The sequence below is a fragment of the Anser anser genome (assembly GCF_964211835.1).
Source record: "Anser anser genome assembly, chromosome: 9".
In the NCBI taxonomy this organism is placed as follows: domain Eukaryota; kingdom Metazoa; phylum Chordata; class Aves; order Anseriformes; family Anatidae; genus Anser; species Anser anser.
This window is the reverse complement of record NC_139729.1, coordinates 15,979,567-15,997,446: the sequence shown is the minus strand read 5'-3', so window position 1 is coordinate 15,997,446 and position 17,880 is coordinate 15,979,567. Positions and strand designations below refer to the sequence as shown.

Here is a 17,880-nt window from a genome sequence, read left to right as displayed (position 1 = left end):
GGTGTCAGCACGGTGACAGAGCAGTGATGCCAACCACAGGACTGTGACACAACGCCAGGAAGCCCTGCCCTCTCTCTGTTTCGCCCAGCGAGCCCCAGAAAGCACTGTGTCACTGCAGGGGACAGGTGAGGCGCGCGTGTCACCCGGGTCGGTGGCCTCTGGGGCTGCCCCAGCCACATGCAAGGCTTGGAAATGCCAGGGGCTGGGGAAACGCCTGCCCTGGGTGGCTCCTTGTCACCCCCGTCCCTGCACCTCGGCAACGCACCAGGCTCAGAGCAGTGCCTGGGCACCTGTCCTGGAGCACCACGGGGAGGAAGGGCCACCGAGACTCCCCAAAACCCAGCTGTGGTGTTGGTGTGGGACAGCGGCAGGGAGCCAGCCTGGGGCTTGCTCTTGTGCAAGCAACCTGCATCAGCCCGGTGCCCTTGTGCCGGTCAGAGGGAGGAGAGCCTCCTCCGCACTGCCAGGCGGTGTTGGTTCATTCCCAGGCAGAGGTGAGGGAAGCCAGGGAACTCCTGCCACATGCTGAGCCTGCCATTACTAGGTTAAGCCACAATTAAGTCCCCAACTCTCTCTCTCTCACGTGCATGTCACACAGATGCACACACATACACACACCAGCTCAGTTTAAAAAAAAACAACAAAAACAGTTCTGGAAGTGGGTTAATGTGCCTGTGCCATCCCCTCCTACAGAAACCTCCCACTGACCCACAGTCAAAGGATTTATTTGGGGAGCGGAGCGCTCCAGCCTGGAGCCTGGCCATTTGCAGCGCAGGCAGGCCCCAGCTCCTGCCGGACAAGCCCCAGCTATGGGGAGTGATGACCTTTTTTAATATCCAGGTGCTACCTGAGAATCTCTCTGTTGGGTTAGCTGCCACAGAGAGCTCAGGCACGGTGGCAGCCACTCTCCTGCCCCCCAGCACAGGGGCTGCGATCTGCGACAGCCAGCGATGCCCCAACACACCTCCCCCAGCCGCCTGAAGTTATAAACCAGCTACAGCCTCTTCCACGTAGCTGGGAGGGGAGAAGCGTCCTTCCTCTGCCTCCTCTTCCTCCTCCTGGGAAACTACTCCTCTGCCCAGGGGCTTGCTGAGTCGTTCTGAAAACCCCCAAGGAGTCCAACCTCTCTGCACCACAACTCTTTCATGGTGAAGCCATCCCGGCGATGCAACAGCCTCGGCTGGTTCCAGAGCTCATCTCAACGCTGCCTTCCTGGATGGTTTGGGAGATGGAGCAGCTGGGGACCGACAGGTTTCAGCCTGGAAAGGCTTTGCTCACACACGTGGCTGCTGCTGGTGCAACAGCATCGCCCGGCCACCATCATCTGTCTCCGCTGGTAGCCACCCCCGTGGCGCACACACGCTGGGATAAGCACAGTGCGTGCACAGAACAGGATTCGCTGCATCGCTCACTGGGGACAGACGTCTCATTAGGCGCAGTGATAAGCCACGCAGGGCACCGTCTTCATCTGCCCAACAGGTATGTATCAGCTACCTGTCAGTCACCATAAGAGAACGCAAATCCTCCTATGGCACAGGACTTCAGTCATGCTGCAGAAAAACAGCCAAGTGGGTTTTGCGTTTGCAGCTTTATTATAGTACAAAAGGTTAAAGGCAAAGCTAGAAAAATGAACCAATTTGTACACGCTCACTGAACGCTTTTACGACAAGGTATAGCAGTAAAGCTTTTATTGCTAAGGAGAACCAGAGGAAGGCTTTAAAGCTCATCTAGCATTCAATTTTTGTTCACAAGTAACCCAAATTTAAAGCAGCTTTTCAGTCCTTAAAACCCTTTGTGGAATGCTCAAAAGGAAGATGACCTGAGAACAGCGTCTGCTCTCGAGACGGACCAGACTGATGCTCTGCATGAGGTGCAAAATGGGCCACCAAGGAATGCCAAAACAAAACCCAACTGCCTGGCTCTGAAATCTCGCTGTTAGACAGCACAATGCTGCACAGCACCCATGGAGCCAGCCCCTCAGCTGTCCCTACGCCCGGTAGCCGTGGCACAGACAGCACCATGGACGTGCCCCGAGACCTAAGGTAAACCATGGGAGAGCCAGGAGCTGAGCCCAGGCACCTCCACTGTGAACGTCCTGCTAACTGCTGGACTGCGCTCTCCTGGAGGGGTGAGACTACAGGTAGTGGGAAACTGAACTCTCTTGGGATCCCCAGGGCTCAGGGATCTCCCTGGGATACAACAGATCAGGGCTGGCCACTCTTCTGGAGGGATGGGTGCAGTCACTGCAGCTCTGTGCAGCTTTCCAGCACTGCTGCAGTCAGAGCTGCTCCCGGAGGAATCGGTGCCCTAGTCTTCGGGGATCGGGGTGTTGCAGTTCCCGTGGTAAATTTTGACCTCACCATCGCACCGAAAGTACTGGTCAAAGACGTCGCTGTACCCGTGGTCCTTCCACCACGTGCAAAGCTGCCGGTTCCAGGTGCAGTCGAGCACGTGGAAGAGCTCTGGGTGCTCCATCCCCACCATGGTGAAGAAATCCTGGTCCCCAAGGTGGCCCTTGAAGCGGTACTTCTCGGTGAGCTTCTGCACCGTGGCGGGCTCCAGCAGCTGGTTGTAGAGCTTGGAGCGCCTCATGGCCTCCAGGTTGAGGAGCAGGACGCCGCTGTTGAAGCCGGGCAGCCCGTCGGGAGGGGGCTCCCCCACCTTGGTGTGGGGGTTCTCGCGGCGGTACTGCCAGAACGTGTGCCTGGGGAGAGAGCAGAGGCGAGAAGAGGGGGTCAGCGAGCACAGAGAGCGGCCACCAGCAGTCGGGGCAGGCCTGGAAACGAGAATTGGATGCACCCTGTGAACGGCTCAGAGCACCTCTGAGAACACGAAAGACTGAAATCTTGTGCTGAGACCTGAATTCTCCTCCAGGTATGCCTCCCAGGTACAAGAACAGCTTCAAGAGGACAATTCTTTTCATTCCTAGGGCCATCGCTCGATGGCCAGTTGCCTCGCCTGTCACAGAGCCGACTTCCCACCCACCCCAGGGATCTCAGCGCTGTCTTCTGGTGGCTGGAGGCATCTGGCTCCCGGAGCAGCCCCGTGCCTCACAGGCTGCTCTCTGCCTCCCCGCACAGGATATCGCCCAGACCTCAGGCCACCCTTCTTGCCCTCTCCTAAAGCCTCCTTTGTGTTTCTCAGCATCCTCGGGCGGGTGAGCTGGACACAGGACCCTGTGACTGCTCACATGGCTGTGCAGGGAGAGGAAACCACATCCCTCGTCCTAAGGCCAGCCGACCACGTGTACCCCTCGGCTGATCAGCACCACGTCCTTGCAGTGCTCCCCTGAGCCGGGAGCAGGAGCTGGCACGCCGCTTCGCTGCCACGCAAGGTGTCCGAGTGAGCCCTACAAAGTAGGTCAGGCCTGTCTGCAGGACACATCTGGGCACAGGGGGGAAGGTCAGGAACAGAGGTACACCAGACACTAAGACAAGGGGTTTGGGGGTCTCTTGGATAGGCACACTATGCATCTTCCGAATTATCTGGCCCTCTACACTGAAGTTCAGCCCTCCCGTGACAGCCGTCCCTATCCTCGTCACCCGTTACCAGAGGAAGGAGCTCACGACCAAGCCGAGCCCCGCTGCACGAGCTGAGGGAGATGACAGAGAAAGGGAAAGGCCGAGCTGTGCCCTGGCGCTCGCCGTCTCTCCCCATGACCGCAGCTTTGGCCCCGCTCCTCCACCAGAGCCCCGTGCGCGGCGCAGGAACCGCTCCCCACCCTTCACACGGCGAGCAGCCATTAAAACCAACCCTCCAGCAGGAACCGCGGGACGGGAGCTCCCTGCAGAACAAGCTCAACCCCTTCTCCTTCCTGCCAAAAATGATCTCCGAGGCCCAAGCCAGCACGGTTCCCATGGAGACCTTCCGAGCAGCACCCCATTCGGGCAGCCCGCAGCCCGTCCTTCCCAGCAGCACGCTTTGAAGGCAGCAGAGGCGCAGCGCCGCGGCCGGCCCAGCCCGGCTCCCGCGCTTCCTGCGGGGACATTGTTGGCGGCAGACACAATGACAACGCCGAGCCCTGCCAGCGCCGACAGCGATAGCGCGGCCCCGCTCGCACAAAGGCTCTGCCACGGTAAACACCGAGCGGGCCCGGGCCGGCTCAGCCCGGCTGTGGCGGGTATGGGGCCGCCAAACCCAGCCGGAGACGGGCGAGATGGCTTTGACCGCACCAGCAACACCTCGGGGACTGCTGCGCGATCCCCTCGAGAGCTGTGGTTTGGGAGGGCAGGAGCTGGGCGAGGAGCGTTGGGGAGCCCAGAGCCCGCAGGGTGCCCCCCAGGCGGGATGCCCAAACACCGCTCACCTGCTCGGCCGCCCTGACAGGGGTCCCACCGGGGCTGTGCGGCAGCCCCACGGCAGCCCCGCTGGGGAGCCTCCGCTCACACAACGCCCTGCATTTAATGGGATCACGGTAGCAGAGCACGCAGCGTCGTTACCGTGAGGTGATTACAGGGAAGCGCCACATCAAAACTTGGCCTCGTTTTCAGGCTGTGCAAAAGGGCTTGAAATAAATCCCTCCAAGTAGCAGAAATATTTCTTCTTTTTTTTTTTTTTTTTTTTTTTTAAAGACACCCGATAGCAACATCTCATTAGTTAAATAAGCACTGCCTTCAGCATCTGCAGCCCTGGGAAGGCTCAGATGCAGCAGCTCTGGCAGGCGTGATCCTCACTAGCTCATTTCCAGCTGCCAAGGAGAACAGTGTTGCAAGTTTGGGAACACACAAAATTAACTCAAGAGAGTGATTCAATTGGGAAAAAATTAGACTACCTAAGCAAGCAGCACAGAAACGTCTCTGGCTCCTTCCACAGCCCCAGGGCAGTGAGCACACCCCACGGTGCACATGAGCTGTTCCCACTTGCAGGAACTGAACTCGTCCCATGCCATTACCCAAGCAGCTTCTGCTGGGGCTGAATCCACCCCCACGAATCGCTTCCATTCGGAGGGAGTCTTCTGCCCCCAAGCCGCATCCCCTGCTAGAAGGCCGGGCAGCCGGGAGCTGGCAGAGCTTGCAGGGCAGGGGCAGCCAGGGGGGAGCCCGCGCCCCCCAGCCCCGCTGTCTGATACGGGGTGGGGGGGCAGCACTGCTCTCTCCTTCCAGCCCTAACACTTCAGGCAGAGCTACACCACGTTTTTGCACCTTGCTGTGAAGTTGTCAGAGAGAAACGCCGCTGCTGTTAGAAAGAATGAATCAAGCCTGCCTGATTCCTCTCCAAATTTGTCAGGCGCTGACCGAAGGCTCCCTGCACCTACACAGAAAAGGGGAATTTGTCTGTACACAGCTTGGATTTCGCACCCAAGGGTGATAAATGCTCCCATGCTCGGAAGCCGAACTAATTCAGATGTAAGAAGATGCAGGGACATCAGCTCCTGGAACAGCTTAAGAGTCCTGACGGGTACTCCCCCACTAGGAAAATGTAAATCCAAACGTTTCGTGAAGGCAGCAGTGTTCAGCTCTTACCACAACGTAGCTCGAGCAGTGCTAAGGCTTGTGCAGAGCGCCGACAGCTACATCCACCCCTCTGGCCTCCTCTCTGGATGCCCTGCGCCTTGAGGCTCACTGCCCAGCTGTGCGACCAGCCAAGGCGAGGGCTGGGACTTTGCAGCCAGCGGATGAATTATCCCAGCAGAAAATGTGGATCCACTAATAACGACAACCGGGAGCACGTTTTATATTTCCTGAGAAATAAAGGCAGGAGAATCGGAACTGTAAAGCACCAGCACTCCCTTACTGTTTTCCATTTAGAAGCTTCAGATTCAGAACTCTGAAATTTCTCACTTCGTTCAGGGTCTTCACAGCGTTGCCTTTCAGCTGGTTCAGGACAGAAAGGGTTTTTCCAAGCGCCAATTTCCCCTGGAAGGAAGACCCAGCTTTTGAACAGCTGTCTCCACGCCTCCCGGGGAAGGGGGAGCGGAGCACTTGCTGCGGGCTCGCAGCCTCATCAGGGACTGCAGGCAGCAATGCTCTTTGCATCTCAAGTGGGGAGACGAGAGAAAAGGGCTCTGCCCGTGCAAGGAGCGGTTCCGTCCTGGGGACAGACACCAGGCCACTGCAAAGACGATCTGTGGATGCTCATGGGAAAGGAAGCAAAGCACTCCTGGCGTGGCACTAGAGGGAAGCTCAGCGTGCAGAGCTGAGATCCAGCCTCGCACTCATCAGCCTCACGAGCTGCTGGGACGCAGGCTGGTTGGTACACGCAGGTCTGGGAGCAGCTGGGCTGTCCCAGGGGTGAGCAGAGGCTGGCTCAAGCCCATCTCTACATGTTCTGCTCTCTCCCCGTATTCCCAGCGAGGCCATGAAAGCACTCCTCGTGCCCAAAAAGCGATGAAAGCGACTGGCAGAAGGGAGGGGGGGGGAGCAGAGCCCCAGAGGGAGGTGCCTTACAGCTCCAGAGCAACACAACTCGTTACCCGCTTCGCAATCCTTCCAAAACCACACGCTGCCCGAGCTGCTGCCAGGCTGCCTGCAAAGGGACGGAACGGCAGCCCCTGCAAGTGGCTTGCTCTAACAGGAAAAGCGTCGGGGCCCCAGCCCTGGGCACCACCCAGCCGCGGCAGCACGCTGCAGCTCCCGGCCCGGCCCCGTGCAGGACAGCAGGTCCCTGGCAAGTGACTCAGGCTCCGAGCGACGCCGTTCCCCAGCGGGCCGCTGCGCGATGGCCGAGCCAGGTAGCAGCGCGCTGCCGGCTGCGGGGAGACGAGACAGGAGCACAATTGTTCCAGCGCTTCCTCCCGGCCCCGGCCGGGGCTGACGTGGAAAAGCCATCGTCTGCCTCCAGCACGGCGCGTGCAGGAGGTGGACGGGGCCGGGGCTGGGGAGGACGGGTTGTCCCCCGGGATGCGGGGCCGGGGCAGAGCTGCAGGATGCGATGAGCACAGAGAGGCGCCGACGGCTTGGGAACCTGCCCCAGCACCGCGCCGCCACCTTCCCAGCGCTGGGCTGAGGCCAAGTGAGGGAAGGGTGTTTGGGCAGGGCTCAGCTTTCATCCTTCTAATGGTGGCCTTCCGTCCTCTGCTTCTCCAGGGAGCGGGATAGAGAAGAACATGGCTGAAAGGTGCCTCCAGGAGTGTCCTCTTCTTCAGAGGAGACAGGGCCGGGAGGAACGCAGAGACCAGCCAAGGAGCTATCCCAGCCCGCACCCCGCTCCGCTCCCTCCCGTTGGAAATCACCCAGCTCAAGTTTTGGCAAAACACTGGGACAAAATCCCAGAGGCTTGATGAACAAGCTGCCAGGACCCAGGGAAGGGGCTGCCAAATCTCAAAACAACCTTCCACTAAGGAACCAAAGCCTGGGTCTGCTGTGTCCATCCCCAGCCCCCGCAGCGGGGGAGCAGCCTGGTCAGGGCAGAGGGGTTGGGCAGTGTCTGAGCTGCCAGAAGACCCCCGGCTGGGAAGGGGGTGTCTCCTGCGGTCCCCAGCGGGTGCTGCTGGCAGCTACACCCTGTCCCCTGCTGTTTTTCCTCTCTAACCGGGCTGCCCAGCGCCCAGTTTTTGGCCGCACCCTGCGTGATACGAAGCTGCAGGTGCTTGTCGATGGGGAAAGCACACGTGGGCTCATCTTGGCGGTTCTGGAAAAATTGCATTAGCAGGTGCTCCGCAACAATGGGACAAGCTGCGTAAAACACACAGTTCCCCCAAAACACAGGAAAGGCAGAACTCGGTGAATCACACGGCCCACGTGGCAGGGTGATACCTGCAAAAGGCCAGGGCTGGGCACCGCCCCGGCAGGATGGAGGGGAGGGAAGAGGCAAGAGGGAAGGGAAGGCCAACCCAGCACATGGGCTCACAGAGCTGTCCCCACGGAGGCTCACGCAGGACGCCGGGCCCCACAAGCTGCTCTGGGGGCAGACCCCACTTCAGCCAAGGCAGGGCTGAAGCCACCAGCAAGCAGAAAGCTGCCAGCAGAGCCAACACCGAGGCTCCACGTGTTCTCCTCTCTGCAGCACCGCTGGCCTTGGCGCTGGGGAGGGCTCAGTGCCCACACCCCCGGCAGCGAGAGACCTCCAGCAAGGGCAGGAAGGCAGCCCTGAGCCCCCGGCTGCCACGGGGATGAAAAGCAGCAGGAAACTGCTTGCTGGGAGGAGGGGAGGAGAAAGGAAGAGAAGGCATTTCAGGCTTTTGTTAACCACCGGGCTGACCGTGGCCCCTCTACAAGGGAGGGGAAAATTCCTTCCCAACGGTGACCCTGGGCCCCTGACACCGTAACAGTTCGGGGCCGTGGCTGCCAGCGCCCGCCTGCGGCCCCGCTGCCCCTGGGCCAGCAGCTGCGCCGCGCCGAGGGGCTCTGCTTTGAGGCGCTGTTTATAAACAGAGCCTGCGTGTGCTAGGAAACATCTGGAGAACAGCACTTCCAAGCATTCAAACGCAGGGCCCAGGCAGCCCAGATAAAAAAACACTTCCACCAGGACTTCCCCTGCTGGCCAAGCGCGCGCTCCTCCGGCCTGACCTCCTCCCGCGCAGCCAGCCTCCCTGCCTCCCCGCCAGCGGTCACGAGCCCTGACGGGGCAGCTCCAAAGCTGAGCCACGGCAAAGCTGCTGGAAACCGCGGCTGAAAGAGCAGGGAACCGCTGCTGGCAGACACGGCAGGGTCAGCGCAGCCAGCCGGCGACACCCTGGGGCGGGCTGGCATGCCGGTACCCAGGGGAGATGGCAATGCCCATGAGGCAATGCCCCGTGATAACGGCGGTGCTGTTTGAGCAGAGCCCACCCTTTGAGCCGAGCTGCTCCTGAGCAGACAGGTGGGTGGTTAACCCATCACACCTCTGCACAGAATTGTCTTCTGGTGTCCTCAGCACCCCTCGGCTGGTGCTGCCGCCGTCCCTCGCTGCCAACCCGCAGGTGCCTTTCCCACCTGATCCTCAGCAAGAGGTAAGAGTGTGGCCAGGAAACCTCCCCGCAGCCTTCTCCTCCTCTTTGCTAAACCCAGCGTGCTGCAGGCAGCCGGCAGAGCCAGGTGCCCGGAGGGGAGCACCAGCACAGCACCAGCACAGCCCTGGCTGCATCAAGGGACGCTCCCCTTCCCCACCAGGGTGCTGCCAGACCTCGGCCAGCAGGAGAAGTCCTGCTGCCCAAGGAGGCTTTGTAACAAAGTGGCCCTTGTCGCTAATTGCTTATTTCCCACGTGCAAATGCTAAACCCTTTAAGGAGCTGAGGGGGCAGGTTCAGTACCAGCCTGGGCCGGAGCGCCTTAGCTCAAGCTGAGCAGCTTGTGTAACCCAGGAAATCCCGGCTTCGCCCTGCTGGGGAGCACGGCTCGTCCAGGGGTGTGCAAAGAGCCGCAGTGCTGGGGTACTGCCTGCTCTGGAGGTAAAAACATCACCCCGGGGCAAAGCAGGTGCCTCCAGCCCCTCCATCCAGCCCACACACTCCGCCACCACCATACCTCGCCTGGAAATCCTGGTGAATTGATGGATCGAGTTCCTCAGTGAGGTGTCAGTAATTCCCTAATAAATCTCCCATGTAATGCACAAAATTATGTCTGTACAGAGACGGCCTCTACCAGAAGGCGGTCTGCATGCCAAACTCGTAAAAGGCCTGGTTTGGGGCAGGAAATCCATTCTGGATGATTGTATTTCTGCGTGGACATAACAGTCCAAAAACAGGCTCACTGCAACGGCTAATAAGTAAACCACCTGAGAACGCAGCTCATCACCTGGTGGTCAATGAGAGCGCGGTTCTCCTCTACCAAACGTGCAAAGCGCACGCTGGCCTGCTCGGGGTGCTGCTGGCCAGGAGCACGCTGCCCTTGCTCCTCTCCCAGCCCTCACCTGCGCAGGGCCCCGCGCTCCCCACGCCGCTCCTGCCGCCTCGCCGTGCTCCTGCGGGGCTGCTCCCTGGGGACGGGAGCTGCAGCCTGGCAGCACGCGGCTGGAGGGCTCACGCCAGCTTTTTTTTTTTTGCTGCCAGCACCCCTGTCCTGCACCAGCACCACCAGGCTGGGGTGGGATCCACGGCCCCAGAGAGGCAGCGATCACAGCCATCCCCTTCCCGTTTCGTGTACGCTCACCCTGCTGCTGGATCCCAGGCTCTGCCCTGCAACTGTAGTCTCTGCTGGACGGGGACAGTGGCCTCACCCAGGAAAAGGGCCGAGAGGCTGAAGGACTGTGGAGCTGCAGGGAACCTGGGGGAAAGCCGCAGGGATGTACCGCAGACAGGGCTTAGGGACACGGGGACCTGCTGCAGACAGCACAGCACCCTGCGGCTCCGTTGCAGGCTCTCTCTGAACGAGGCCACGCTGAATTTACGACGTACCAACTGCACGGTGATCTCACTGCTAGACAGAGCCTTTCCTGGAAGTCCTGCACGAAGCCCCCACAGCGGGGCACCCCGAGCCCAGCAGGAGGGAGCTGCTCCCAGCCCTGGCCACAAGGAAGCCCGGGCAGTGACCACGAGCCCCTGCCTCATCCTCCCTGCGGCGCTCAGGCACGTGCTCCCGGGGACGGGCGCTTGGGTGCCTTACCCTGACACACCCAAGTGCTGTGGTTGTTCCAAAAAAAAAAACACCGTTTGTCATGCCCCTATCTCAGAAGGCACAGGAATACGACTAATATTATTAATAGCTTTAATCCTACTCGATGCACGTTTGTGGTTGTTAGATCCTGTCAGGTTTATTCATTATTTTAAATGATACTTCAGCTTTGGCTGGTAATGGGAGTGAGTGCAATGGGGCTAATACATTAGTGATGTGCACAGATGTAAGCAACGAAATCCTTTACCTTCTGGGATTTCAGATATCAGAAAGTAACGCTAAATTCCCGAAATCAATTCTGCTGCCAATTCCTTCCAGGTTCTGCTTGTTCTGTAATTTTGGCTTTTTCTTGGTAGCAATTGCCAAAGAATTCCTAGAATCGTTTCACCCTCGCATCAAGCAGAAGTACCTGCTACAAATCAATTCAAAGCCTCATCATGGTTTCAAATCCGAAGTGCAAAGGGTTCGGCTTGGCTCTGGCTCCCGGGGCTGTGCGCAGGCTGCCACGAACCATCAGTGCCCCTGGCAGCAGTGGCATCACCACGCCTAGGGGGACAAAGGAACGGCAAAGATCTCCTGCCTTCTCCAAGAGGGCACTGAGAAGGACAGAGTTCCCTGCTCCCCCCGAGCAAAAGCACTTGAAAAGGAGCAAAGCCTCCAAATCGGGGCACCCTGCCTGTAGGAGGGGCCCACGATGCCAGGAGGTTTCTGGCTGTCCCCAGCCCTGTAGGCCCAGCCGGTTTGCTGGTAGAAGTGCCAGGGTTTCCCTCACCCCTCCAGCGGCAGAAGGGGCCGGGGAGGAAGCAGAGTGGGGTCTGGCCCTGGTAGGAGCAAGCACAGGCAGAAAAGCACAAAAACCTGTGTGACCAAGCTCCCACCACACCTACAGGGCTCCTGCTTGGCCACAGCCAGAAACAAGGCTTCTCGTCCTCTTCCACATGAAAACGTGTCCTGTTTGAGCTCTTCCTAGGTTTTAGGCAGGAGCAAAGACAAACGGCCTGGCAGCCATAAAAGGATTCAAGCGTAGATCCTTTGCAGTCCCTTTGATGTAGATAGCCTTTCCTGCACGACAAACTTTCACAATTTCCAGCACTGGATTTCCAAGACGCCTTAGGCTTTTATTAGCTTCTTGGCTAATAAAATAATAATTCATCAGGGCCAGCAGTGAGGATCTCACCCTGCAATGCCAAGGGGGGGGTCTCGTGTGTGTCTGCTGTGACATTGGCAGCTCCAGGCCCCCAGGGACATCCAGCACCGGCGGTCAACCCCAGCGCTCCCTGGCTGCGCTGCCTGGATGTGGAGAAGAGCCACCAGTTGCCCTGTGCCAGCAGGCTGCTCCAAACGCACCTGCGGAGGTTTTGGGAGGTCCAGAAGAGCAGGGTCAGGTGGGGACAATCCCTGCCGTGGGCACACCACACCGGCGGCCAGATCTCAGAGCATCTCTGTGCTGTTCTTTGCAACCACCGCAGCCAGCAGTCGGCACTCCCCAGCAAGCAGAGGGCTGCCGGGGAGGCTTCCAGGTCCCCCTCGAGCAGCGGTGCCGCACCCCGTCCAGCCCTGGGGCGCCATCCCCAGTCTGAGGCCGCTGAGGGCAGCTGTGTCACCAGTGCCACCAACCTGCTGCAGCTCACACGCCACCGGGGTGATCTCTCACCAGGAACCTCAGGTTTAAGCCTTCTGTAACCTGAACGCTTCTGAGAGCGTTCAGAACATTTCTGGGAGTGCCGCGGCGTCTCCCCGCTCCTCTCAGCCGAGGGGCTGCTTGGACGCTGCAAGTTTCTCCCTTGGGCACCTGCCAGCGCCCAGCTGCCGTGCCCGGGGACACGCAGAGCTGGCAGGTCCGGGTTGTGGCATCCTCCTCCCCCAGACGCCCTGGCCACGTGCCGGCAGAGACCCGCGCCGTGCCTGCGTGCACGTGGGCGCACCCCAAGCCCAGTCCCTGCAGCTCACGCCTGATCGTGCCCCATCCCCTCTTCCAGAGGGGTCACGGTCGTGCCAAGCCATCCACGGAGAGCCCCCAGGGTCCCGTGTGTCCTGCCGGGCTGCTCCCCAGGCCAGGCACAGATCTGCTGCACGCCCTGGGGACACTTTGCCTGCCCACCTGAGAGCCGGCTGCAGCTGCAGCATGTGCCTGCACGTTCCTTAGCAGGGCTGCTGACAACCGAGCACAGGAGGGTCTGTTCAGGATCTGGCACGGGAACCCCAGTGCAACATAAACATTTATACGGTACATCACCACCTGCCCTCTGCAGTCTGGTGAGCAGGACACTGCCAGCACGCTTCAGCAGCTGAAACACTGCAGGGGACAGCAGGGTTTTTAATTAAGATTACGACTCCGCAGAAGCACTTGCTTGCATGGGAAGCCTTTTGAGCCAGACAAACTTCAGATGCAGATTTTAATATTTCCATAACACCACTGACATTGAAGCATGAGGTCCTGCTCTCGGCCATGGCCGGGCTCCCACGCAGGCAGGCACACGAGCAGACAGACGTCAGTGCTGCGCAGAGGCTCTGGCCGCATCCTGAGCAGGAGCAGGAGCCATCCGAAAGCCCACGGGTGTGCAAGAGCCTAGAGCACAGCACCGAGTGTCCTCAGCTCCCTTGGGAGCAGGGGGTAACCGCGGGTACCCAGCCCCTTGCAGGATGAAGTCCTGCCTCTGCAGCAACTAAAGCCCAGCGTTTGCATTGCGGAGGGACAGGGGATCGTTTTGCTCACAGCAACACATTTGTCCAAGACAAACAGCGCCCGGGCATTGTTTCAGCATGAGTCAAACGCATGGAAACACTCCAGTGCCATCCTGTTTTGCTGTCTGGAGGTTTCCCCCTACCTTCAGGATATGCCGACAGGCTCTGGGACATTTCCTATCTCCTGTTCTCTTGCTACCCCATTTCCCGTAAGCGCCTGCATGCAGCGCTGCTCGGAGCGCCGCCGCGGCAGCCGAGCGTCGTGCAGTCCCAGCCCGTGCCTGGAAAGCACAGCCTGCAGCCCGGCAGCGGGCAGGCAGCCGGAGGGAACAGCTCTGCCTCCCCGAAATGGCGTATCGCTTAAAAAAATGCCTGCGTGCACACATTTGCATTCTCTGACAGGCCAAATAGGTAGCGAGCGTTAAGACCGAGCATCTAACACGGCGACCTGATGGATCTCCATCTGTCTTCCCACCACCGTACAGCCAGGGGAAGAAGGCACACGGAGCTTTCGCTGTCAGTGAATGGCTCCCGTGTGCCTGCCAGCCCGCAGCTCTGAGAGCAAGAAGTGGCTCAGGAAAGCTCCGAGCTCCTCGCTGCCTTGCCCTCACCTTTCTGACGCTGTGCCCCATGCTGCCTAGCCTGCTTCCAAGCCCTCAGTGTTCAAAGCGCAGCCGTGGTTCACGCTGCTCCTGCAGAGCCAGCCCCACAGGGGACAACCTGGCCCCGAGTGCCGCGCGGAGCACACCTCCCGTGCCGGGGAGCAGCTGCAGGGCACCGGCACCTCCACCCCCACCGCTCGCTGGAGACATTTCGAGCGTGGTGGGGGAGCAACACCGGGATAAATTCCCTGGGGCAGAGCTGGTGTCACGGAAAGCTGCACCAAGTGGGGAGAGAAAAGCAAGGGGTCATCGAGAGACCCCCCAACAGCCCCCATCGCCCAGCAGCACTCCCCCACCCCCCAGCCACCTTTCCAGCGGATGCTCCCGACCTGCGTGCGTGGCAAATCGCACGGCTCGAGCTGGCACCCCCGCTTCACGCCTAGAACACATATTTAACTTGCTAAAAATATAAAAATAGCAAAGATTTTTTTTTTACAAAGACTTTACAAATGCTTTGCCAGCTCGTGTTTTTGCCTGGAAGTCCTTTTAGGAAGGAGGCGCGAGCCTCTCGGCGCGGGGAGCCCTGCGGGGGAGAGGCGGCGCGTTTGCACAGCTCACCCCACGCGGGGCGACCCGGTGACGAGAGACGGCAGGAACTTGTTTTCACGTGGAGAGCAAAACAGCACAACAAGGCCAGCACAACACAGCCAGAAGTGACCCAGCGCATCAAAGCTGCGCCGACAGCAGGCTCAGCCCCAGGCGCGGCACAGGTCTGTTACCGCTGGGCTGCCTCGAGCCCCCCGCCTGCAGCAGGAGGCCACAGGGCAGGGGTCTGCCTCAGGTCAAATAATCGTTGTACAACGTTGTTCGGCCCTGCCTTGCCCCTGCCGTGCCGGAGATCTCCTCCTTCAGCCGAGCACCCCGCAGCTTCACTTGGTACCCCCCTTGGCATGCCCCCTGCTACAGACCGCCTCCAGGGAGCCAGCCACCAGCCCAGCTCTCGCTATGCACAGAAATACTGCAAAGCTGACCCGTGCCCGGGCAGAAACGTGGAGGAGTAGCACCTCGGGCTAACTGCAGGCAGAGAAAAGCTTCCTTCGCCCTGCTCACTTAACTGCCACAGGCTGTGCGGCTAGCAGAAGGGGCCTGGCCTGTTGGGCAAGGCAGGCTTAAGCTCACAATCCAACACAGCCCCAGCACGGTGCTCGGCTGTAGCTCTTCTCTCTCTCTTCTATTTAAGCCCTAACAATTGGATGTAATTAGCTGGGGCTGGATTTACCATTTTGGGCACCAAAATCCTGCCAGGACACCCAAAGCGGATACAGGAGCCCTCTGTGCTCTGGGTGTGGTGTTGCCTTTCAGAGAAGACACCTCAGCCTCCGCCATCCCTTGGTCCCCACTCGCTGCCAAGCCTGCGAGCCAGGAGGACCCCGGAGATGGCTTTTCCCAGCCAGGCACAGCGGTGATTTCTGCAGCATGAGCAACCAGAAACACTCTCGTGAGTACACTCTCATTTGGCTTCTAGGAAACGATCAGTGGTGATTAATAACCACATGGGACACCAGAACCGAGCAAGGCTCTCAGACTGGAGACACCAGGACAAAACTCGTATCCTAATAACAGTGCTGTACAATTGCTCTAAAGCCACAGTCCTGGGAGAAGCCATGCAAACTTCAGCTCCATCCATAAATCACTTAGGAAAAAACCAAACTCATGTTTGGGAACAACCTTATATCATCGAAATGTCGCTGAAACCTTGGTGGAGGGTGCAGAAAATGATGTAACTTGGCAAGCTCTATCCCTTTCCGCTGACAATCTGTTTTCTCATATGTTTAATATAAAGAAAATGGGAAATGTCCAAATCCCTTTTCTCTGCTCAGCATGATTCACTACCTCTGCCCCTGCCCGCGGCGTGACCTTGCTGGGTGTCGGTCGCATGTCACCGCTGTGACAGGAGGGACTGGGTCCCTCCTGGGGACAGGGCTGTGCTGACCGTGTTCGCGGGCTGCCTGGCTCTCGAGCGAGGAGCAGCCCCACTGGGTGCCACGGGCACTGCTGGCCAGGGAGAGCATGGCACAGCACGGCCGAAACGTGAGGCAAACGGTGGGGATGAGGTGCGGCTGTGAAACACGGCCAGAAGGGATCACGGCCACGCTGGGGTCGGCGGAGAAGGCAGCTGCCATGGGAGCACTGGCCCTGGCCACCTCCATGTGCCCGCCTCCGCTAACAAGGAGTTATAATTAGCCAGCAGCAATCCTGCTGCTGTGTCAGCAATCCCTGTGCACAGTGAAAATCTGGTCTCCCTCATGTGCCCGTCACAGCCCTGCTCCCCCGACACGAGGGATGGCTGAGCTTCTGCCCAGGACGCCAGCTTCACCCCCTGCTCCACAGGCCAGCGCAGCGATGCTCTCCGTTCCTGGCCTCCAGCAGCTTGCAGGCAGCCCTCCGGCTCCTGGAGAAGCGCCTGCATGGCTGCTTGGCCAGCAGTCCCCTCCTGGTGCACTGCTCTCTGTGTCCAGCCTCGTCGCACCCTCCGGATGCCTGCAGGAGGCCGTCCTGCAGCAGGCGCGCACAGCACTCCCTGCCCTCTGCGAAGTCGCACTCGCTCCAAGCTCAGCCTTTGCCTAAGAGCGTTGCTGGACATGTCTTAGCAGGTTCAGTTATTGATCTCCTTATTAAGGCTTCCAGTGGGGAAAGATAAGGCAGAGAGAGCTCTTAAGCTTTTTTTATCTTTCTCTGAGAACATTTCCATTAGGATTAGCAAATCTGGCCAGGCTATCTCAGACACTCAAACTCGGCTCAGCTGAAAAGTCATTAAGGCATCCTGAGTTCATGATCTGATTCACCCTGGATTAAAACAAAAACGGAGGTTCATCCTCGGCAGGATACATGTTAAATTCAATCAGTGTATTTAAGTACCACCCCGAGCTGATATCTGATCCCACTCAGCACAGCACCTGCTCAAACACGAACCTATTTCCAGCCGTACTATCCCCGAGGGCTAGAACCTCCTGCGATGCCTGAGAACAGCTCCAATTCACCCCTCCTCTAACTCAGTCCAACTGCGTTGCATGCGGCTGCCCGGGGAACAAAGCGAGCGGCAGCAGATGGGGTTAAGGAGAGGCCCCGCGCTGGGGCTGCGTGTTACCAGCAGTTTTTAGGGCAGAAAGCTGGGGCTGACTTTTGCTGAAGACACGTGTGCTCCGGCTGACGGCAGAGCCGAGTTACGGACCCCAGCAGAACGGCACACACGTAATTAGTGCTCGCCCCATTGCCCACCACCCCCTGCACCTCACACCCCACGTGCCACAGCACCTTCGCCCCTCGCTCTGCGAGCCCTGGCGGAGCTGTGACCGGCCCACGGGACACACACCGCCCGGCAGCCCCTCGGTGCAGCACTGGGGCTGGTCCTGCAGCACAGCACAGCGTGAGCAGCCAGGAGCCTGCAAGTCTGTGCGGGCATCAGCCGGAGCAGAGCCCTTCACCTCCCGCTGATCCTGCCCAACGTCTGTGTGTGAACAGAACCCCCTCCAGATTGCTCAGCTGGGATTTTGCCAAGCGCACGTTTCACACCCGGCACAGAGAGCACGAAGTAAATCCTCAAGCACAGCTGGAACGAATCCACCGCCAGCACGTTCAGAGGCGGCGGCCAGCTCCGGAGCTGCACACGACCGACGGGACAGCAGCGCCCAGCTCCCACACCGGGAACGCCGCGAACAGCTGAGCCAGGCCTGGCTGCTGCTTTCAGGACCTGAAGGTCTTTTCTGGGAGTGACGAAGTCCCAAAGCCTCCATCAGCTCTGGGAGAGACCAAAACATCTGCACAGCACACCACGGGACTGCAGGCGTCCCTGCCCATGGCAGGGGGGTGGAACTACATAATGTTTAAGGCCCCTTCCAACTCGAGTCATTCTGTGACTATCTGCACGCTTGCAAGCCCAGGTCATCAAGAGGAGTCCCCCCTCAGGCTTCTCTGGGTGAATACCTCTTCAATACAAGGTGCACTGCAGCTGGAAACAGCACCTACTTGTTCCTTAATGCCAGGACAAGCAGGGGGGCAGATACTGAAGGACCCACAGCTGCACCATTTGTGATCTATGTGACGGGACATCCGTCTCTCCATTG

At 59.3% G+C, this 17,880-nt stretch overlaps 1 protein-coding gene across 2 annotated transcripts in view; it reads right to left on the bottom strand.

Moving 5' to 3' along the window:
- Positions 1–1,573: 1,573 nt before the first annotated feature.
- Positions 1,574–17,880, bottom strand: part of XXYLT1 (xyloside xylosyltransferase 1) — a 42,476-nt gene continuing 26,169 nt past the window's right edge. For both annotated transcript variants that reach the window (XM_083849149.1, XM_083849150.1), the window contains one exon: positions 1,574–2,704. In XM_083849149.1, coding sequence (XP_083705275.1) covers positions 2,308–2,704 — 397 coding nt within the window. In that variant the 3' untranslated portion in view covers positions 1,574–2,307. The remainder of the gene's footprint in view (positions 2,705–17,880) is intronic.